The following is a 6,981-nucleotide window of genomic DNA, read 5'->3' as shown; positions in this document are numbered from 1 at the left end:
ATTAGTAAAATAAATAAGTTAAACGATTAAAACAAAATGACTGACATTTATATCTAATTTACGTTGTAAAATATAATTAAACTTACTTTAACAAAACCGCAACAAATACCAATTTTAACAATCTTAAAAGCGTTTCATTACATTAGAACTTTTTACGATATAGTTTTAATAGTCATATTTATTATTTCTTGTTATCTCTATGAAAGTAATTTGTTAGAAATTAACATTTTGTTTATTGATATTAATATCCCCATAAATTCGTTTAAGCCACATATATACAACGCGAGGAGAATGCCAGAAGAGACTGTGCCAGAGAGAATGTGACAAAAACTAGAATTAGACTTAAATCTCCTATAATGAAATCCTTTATCTTAAAACTACGAGGGTTCCAAACACGCCCCGGATCTAAGATGAACTCCTAAGTCCAGACGATTTTTATGTAGTCACTAATATAATTAATTTAGGAATAGAATAATTGATTCCGATTTTTGAGTTCGAAAGTTTCCGAGAATCCGAAATTTATTGTCACTTAAACACAACAAGTCAACTTCATATTCTAATGGGATTTGTAAGTTTTTATTTAATGAACTTTTTAATTTTATTATAAGATTCTGTTTTCCTAGTTGGTTCCAATTAAACCTCAATATTCAGAATTCAGATTCAAATTTACATTTGTTTAGTAATTCAAATAAGAAAAATAATCTCTTAACTTGGTCAATTTTAACAAAAGATATTACTTCGTAATACTTTTAAACAATATTTAAAAACTGACTTGGATGAGTGGGCTCATATCCTTTGCCGGTTAAATAAAAAAATTGTAATTACTATTCATACGTAAGACATTTTAAATGAGTTTATCCGGTGAGATATATTTAGACCGACGTTTCTTTATTAGCGTGCGTTTGTTAGTGAAGGCACAATCTTTGGTTTTATGTTAAAATATAAGTCGATAAATAACTTGAGCCAATTTATTTTAACGTTATGAATTAGAACCTTATTCTTAATTGATCCAGAAAGAAAAATATATCGGTGTAAGTACATTCGTCCATCGTTTGTACTACCATTGTACATTTATAATTTAGAGCACATATTTATTGAATAATTAAAGACAATACTGCAAATTGTCATCTATGTATACTGACTAGCTATAAATTTCTTAAACAAAGAGAAAAAAATTCGTATATAAACACTGGGTAAGTTCGACAGTATCGCTTATAGAAGTAGTCCATAGGAAAGGAGAATGAGTATCAAAACACGGCTCAAGCCCTGATCTTCTGAGCGCTCCTACGTCCATATCGCCGGCCGGTGGATCGAAACAAAGCTTAATGACAGAGTACTAAGCCACTAGTATTCTGTTCCCTAAAATCCATGTAAAATTTAAATGTAATGCAAATAATGATTCCCAGTCATGAAAAATAATAAAAGCACTACAAAGTTAAGTATTATAACTGAAACAAATATTTTATATACATGGGCCAATTTTAAACACAAAGCTATTAAAATATGTGTTGTTAAAAAATTATTAATTCAAGTAGGCAGGAGCTAAGGCGTTAATGCTACTGCAGTAGTAGGTTAGGTTTCTTTACTGCCAATAGCAAAAGATATAAAATTACATTGGTTTCATATAACATAGTACATAGTAGTTGTAGGTGCATACACATAGTATGTGACAAAAAGTCCAAAAAGAGTAAGAATTCCCAGTGGCAAGTGGAGATGGAGGAGATACATAAACATTAATAAATGATTAAAGTGGAAAAATAATAAATGGCTTCCTAAATAATTTTAAAACAAGATCTCAAATAAAAAATCTCTATTAAACCATATATTCTCTAGATTTTATAATTACAGTGATCTTATATATAGTACATATCATAAATGCAGGTTATACCCAAATAAAACGCTTGTACAAGAACACTGGAGTTCCTGTCTCTGCCAATCAAGTAGAAAATGCAATACTACTCCATTAAGTTGGTGTAGGTGTGCAGAGTGATGGAAAGGAGCTCCTACTTCTCATTAAGTACAAACATGACTTAGTACACTTTAAAAAGAACTATATGACTAAAAAGTACATTATTCTATATAAGAACATTGTGCTGTTGTTAATATGTGAAATTAAATCTCGATGCTTACTCAGGAAGCTAATTACTGTTGTGGCCTCTTTATAAAACTATTTGTTAAGAGCAACTGTAGAGTTTCTCACTAGCTTTTGGCAGAACTGCCTTCGGAGCCTGTAACAACCTCCTGAAGGGACAACAATTGTGACATTTTAAGCAGATTGACAATTCTAAACTACCTGTAATAGCCTATTTAAATAAAGAATATTTTGATTTTACTTTTGATAGGGAAATGGAAGCAGAGGGCGAAGGCTTTTGTTATAAATGAAATCATATCATATAACTTAATTGATATACCATACTAACAATAGAAATCTTTAAAATAGTGATAGACTAAGATTAGACAGAGACTTTTATTGTTGTTATATGTAAGTTAAGAATGTTGAAGACAATGATTATAAATAGGCTTTTTATTCTAGGTTATGCATTGCAAGAGATGGCTTCACCACAAAGTGTAACAGTTGACCAAGTGAGATTGATACTAAATGAAATTATTGAAGCCCTTGAATCGCCTGACTATGCTCCGAAACTTGATGAGGCCAAGGAGGCAGCTGGCAATGAAATGTTGAAGATGATGCAAATTGTTTTCCCAATGGTTGTTCAGATTGAGATGGAAACAATTAAACGTCACGGATTTGTCAATTCTAGAGAGGGTTAGTTATTTAATAAGTAAAGGAGGTTTTACAATATTTTTAACTGCTAAAATTACATCATTATGGTGCAGTGTTCTCTTCTATATGCTTAATGATTGAACTAACATTAACTTAATGATGCTTTCACTAATATGCTACTAATGATTATATTCTCTCATTATATTTTCACCAGAATTTTTAAGAGAATTGCTATGAACTTAGTTATAAACAGGAAACAGCTTGTTGCAGATTAATGTGAAAGCTAAGCAAGATATAACATGTGTTTCCTAGTACTATCTTTGGTTAGTAAGCTGATTGGAAATTGGTGTAAACATCTGATATCCTGTCCGAGAAAAACAAATGTCAGTTCTCACTTAGGCTCTGAGGAAATCTCTGCTCTCTAGAGTTCCAGTTTAGACTCATAGTCCCAAAATCAACTCAAGAGGAATATACTTTAAAATAACCATAGTGTGATAATACACTGAATGGTGAACTGGGCTACTTTTAGCACACATAGCTGAAAAATTTTTGCAATTGACCTGCAGAGGTTTGTTTAAATTGTCTATACTTATCCTATAACTTAAAAATAATAAGGAAATATTTTTAGAATGATTCCTTAGAAATAATTACATAAGTTAATAAGAAAACACTTATATTTAAAGGATTCCTTGACTAATTTATTGAACAAATTTTTGTACTGAGTGCAATGTGACAGAAAATTTGATTAACTAGAATATGCTATTAGAAAATTCTCAAATATCGCATAGAATATTTTTATCTATCTGCATGGAATTAAATAAAAAATATTTAGCCTATTTGACCTTTTAATTTTTTCATAAATTAAAGGAGCCTAAGTTACTCCATATTACTTCAGCTACCTGCCAGTATAATTCCAGTCAAAATTGGGCTATTTCAGAGATCAGCCAGAATAAATAGACAGACAGACATTTAAAAATATATAATGTTGGTACATGTAGTGTATATATATTCATATGCATGTAGAAAACAGTAGTTATTTTAATATTAAAAACAGACACTCCTATTTTACATATTTATACAATGGTTGAATAGAATTAATAGGCATCTAACGAAATTAAGAATGTTTTTTTTTACAAAAATCATATTCATTGAAATTATTAAAACAAAAGTACAAATGATATGTATTGAAGTTAAATATAATGGTGCACATATTTGATAGCACTCACAATAATACTTGAGATGCTGATTAGTTAATCATACTCCATTTTTGGATTTTGGTAATTTTATGGCGGAATAATAATTATTATTATTCACACCATTAATTTGTTTCAATTTCCCAGGAGCTGACATAGGTTGCATATATTTAAACATTAAAATAATTTGATGAACAATCAGAGTCGAAAATAATTCCACAAGTACAGTTCAAGTTCAATAAATAGTGTTGTTATCTTGTAGAGTATAAATCTAAAAATAATTTAAACATTTTGCACCGTTAGTGAAGGGTAAAGCAATATGAAAATGACATGAGACCTCAATGAATTGTAATATCTATAGCGACAACTAGTGGCCAAGCAGTAAGGATTGATACTTGTTTTCTTTTATGGCCTCGAGGACTTCTCGTACAACTCCTGTCTAGGGTTCTCAGAGAAATATTTTTTTTTATTATTGCCTTACTCTTCTTTTATCCATCTTTCATTCCTTTACCTTTCATGCATCAACTTTTTTCCTACTGTGCTGCTTTTTCACAATTTTTTATATTTTGCAATTTTGTTTATCTTTATTTTAACAATTTTAATTATATATTTTTTTATATTATCTGTATCAGATCCTTTTAACTTTTGAGTTACATTCTTCACGATTTGTACAATTATTATATAGGATTGTTGCTTGTGCACAACTTTCCAGATAATGGGATAGTGTCCTCTGCAAACTATATCACACTGTGATTACCAATCAACCTTTTAAGTGAGCAATTATGGTTTATTCCCTTATAGATATCTTTATATTGCATGTATAGTACTTAGTTATTATAAATACTTTACCAGTATTGTCCTGTACAGATAGAAGACCATGAATCCTTTTTATGTTTTTTTTAATCATGCTAAGCCTTATTTATGCTCAACAAAAGTCTTCAAATATATCTTCCAATCTTTAATGTTAAAATCCATGTGACTTTCTGTCCAGGTATTGTACAGTTTACCCAGCTTGTCCGTGAAATGGAGAGAGCAGACAATGAGGTGGCCCGCTTGCACGGACAGGTCCGAGCTCATTATCTACCACCTGTCTCCATCAGTTCCACTGTAGACACATCTCTATAAATCGGTAATTATAATATCATTATTAAATAACAGTATATTCAAGAATAAATTGGTTGACAATCTAATGTATTTTATTTGAGGGATCGGAAAGTAATGTTAAAATCACAAAACCACATTTTAAACGAGTTTGTATTTCTAATCAATAATATATTCACCTTTATTATCAACAACTTTGAGTATACAAATTGTCAATGCTGGAGCGGTAACAAATCAATCAGTTTTTCTGTAAAATGTAAAAAAGAAACGACATTACTTTCTGGTCCCTCTAATAGTATAAGTGTAGTGGATTTTTAAATAAAGGAGATAAAGACCTGATTGCTTAATTTCTAATTGCAAACATCAGGTTTACATATACAGGGTGATTGGAAATAGGTGTAAAAGGTTTTTTTTCTCAACACACCAAGCCATTCTGCTGGGATATTGTAAATTTTGGATTTGAGATGTCACACTATGCCGTTGCTGTCAGAAATGTGTGACAATTCCTGTGACCTCCAGCTTTAAGGCCAGTTCGTTCACTTGTGTTAGCATTAGCTTCTGGTAATTACTGCTATGAATGTATTTGCTGATATATTTGCTATCTTTTAAAATATGTTACATCCTATCCAAAAAACATTAGTTTCAGAAATAATCATGTAATAATAATATTGTAAGAAAAAATGTATTGTTTACTATGTAGTCAAGTTTCATAAATCCGAGGCATCTTTTTTTAAAAATTTATACAAGAATGTATTTGTCTTATTTTATTATTTGACTTACCTAAGAGTAGATTTGGGGACTCTGTGAGTCTGAGCTAGTGGTCTGGTGAGTAGCGACTCATCGCAGCCTGACCCAGACCTGACACTATGACCATCCAATGTCCCTCACATTCTTGAGTTTCTTGGAAGATATGTCTGATGTTTGCATTGTTTTGCAGACTGTTTATTTGACAAAGTCTAGGAAATAGATATAACTTCTTGCCTAGTTTGCACATTATTCTGTAATGAGCCATCTGCTGATTTTATATCTGTCCCCCAGACTGACTTTTCAATGGAAAAAATATTTTTTTAAGAATGAATACGTCATACGGGTGATTACAAGTGTACTTAAAAGCATTTTATTAATAAATTAGCTATGCATTCACCCATTTTAAGCCTATACCTGTAACTAAACCCGCTGTCTCTATAAAAATGACTCAATTTTCTTTTTGGGTTTATCTTATGCGTGCCATTTCTTATGTGGTATTCCAAATAATTCAAGTCTTAAGAAATGTTCTATGTAAATAGAAAATGTTTTTATTAACATATTTTGTCCCGTTCAGAAAAAAATTAAAAAAGGTTTAATTAAATATATAAAACATTTGAGAAAATGCGTATACACAGTTTTTACAATAGGCATAATTTAGACTGGGAGAATTTTTCAATAATTGTCGTCTTGTATATGCAGTTCGAGCCGGACAGACAATCTGACAATTAAAGCGACCGTTATTTTATTACACATACTAGCTGTATCCCCGCGAATTCGTCTACGTGGAATTTAAGAAAAAAAAATAGTTTTTATTTCGTTTAAAATTTTTTCTAAAATAAAATTAACTTAGGTTAATCCTTATTACATAAACTACCTCCTCATTATAAGGAACAAACAGACAGACTGACTTAAATTTTATATGGATGTAGTAAAAAGCGGTTATTTTATGTATTTACAATATTTTTTTATTAGAATATCTGTGTTAATTTTTGTGGCCACCCATATATTATTTTGGCAAAGACTCTACATGTATGTATGTATATATATATATATATATATATATATATATATATGTATAGTTAAGAAAAGGATCAATATTTAGCCACTTCCGCACATGCAGTGGTAGTCGTGCAATAAAATACGCGGTGTATACGCATTTATCGGTGGCCGCATACGCATTTATCGGTGGCCGCCAGCCCACCGATAAATGCGTAT

The 6,981-nt window shown here is 30.6% G+C and overlaps 1 protein-coding gene across 2 annotated transcripts; it reads left to right on the top strand.

Moving 5' to 3' along the window:
- The first annotated feature begins 397 nt into the window (after positions 1 to 397).
- LOC137932380 (protein C10) lies at positions 398 to 5,043 on the top strand. 2 transcript variants are annotated; one of them, XM_068775986.1, is made up of 3 exons: positions 398 to 568; positions 2,534 to 2,767; positions 4,910 to 5,043. In XM_068775986.1, the coding sequence occupies exons 2-3, from the start codon at positions 2,551 to 2,553 to the stop codon at positions 5,041 to 5,043; spliced, it is 351 nt and encodes a 116-aa protein (XP_068632087.1). In that variant the 5' UTR covers positions 398 to 568; positions 2,534 to 2,550. The 2 variants fall into 2 exon arrangements, with proteins under 2 accessions (XP_068632087.1, XP_068632085.1); XM_068775984.1 differs by lacking the exon at positions 398 to 568 and adding an exon at positions 872 to 1,031.
- Positions 5,044 to 6,981: the final 1,938 nt, after the last annotated feature.

The sequence above is a fragment of the Battus philenor genome, unplaced genomic scaffold (genome assembly GCF_028537555.1).
Source record: "Battus philenor isolate CCGP_79_NKW_IND1 unplaced genomic scaffold, ilBatPhil1.0.hap1 SCAF_9, whole genome shotgun sequence".
Taxonomy (NCBI): domain Eukaryota; kingdom Metazoa; phylum Arthropoda; class Insecta; order Lepidoptera; family Papilionidae; genus Battus; species Battus philenor.
The sequence above is the reverse complement of the archived record's forward strand: the minus strand, read 5'-3'. Positions and strand labels throughout refer to the sequence as shown.

Bases quoted from the DNA above. Each gene is read 5' to 3' on its own strand.
- LOC137932380 (XM_068775986.1), top strand. From the start codon at position 2,551: ATGGCTTCACCACAAAGTGTAACAGTTGACCAAGTGAGATTGATACTA. The intron at 2,768-4,909 runs GTTAGTTATTTA...CTTTCTGTCCAG, and splicing joins ATTTGTCAATTCTAGAGAGG to GTATTGTACAGTTTACCCAG.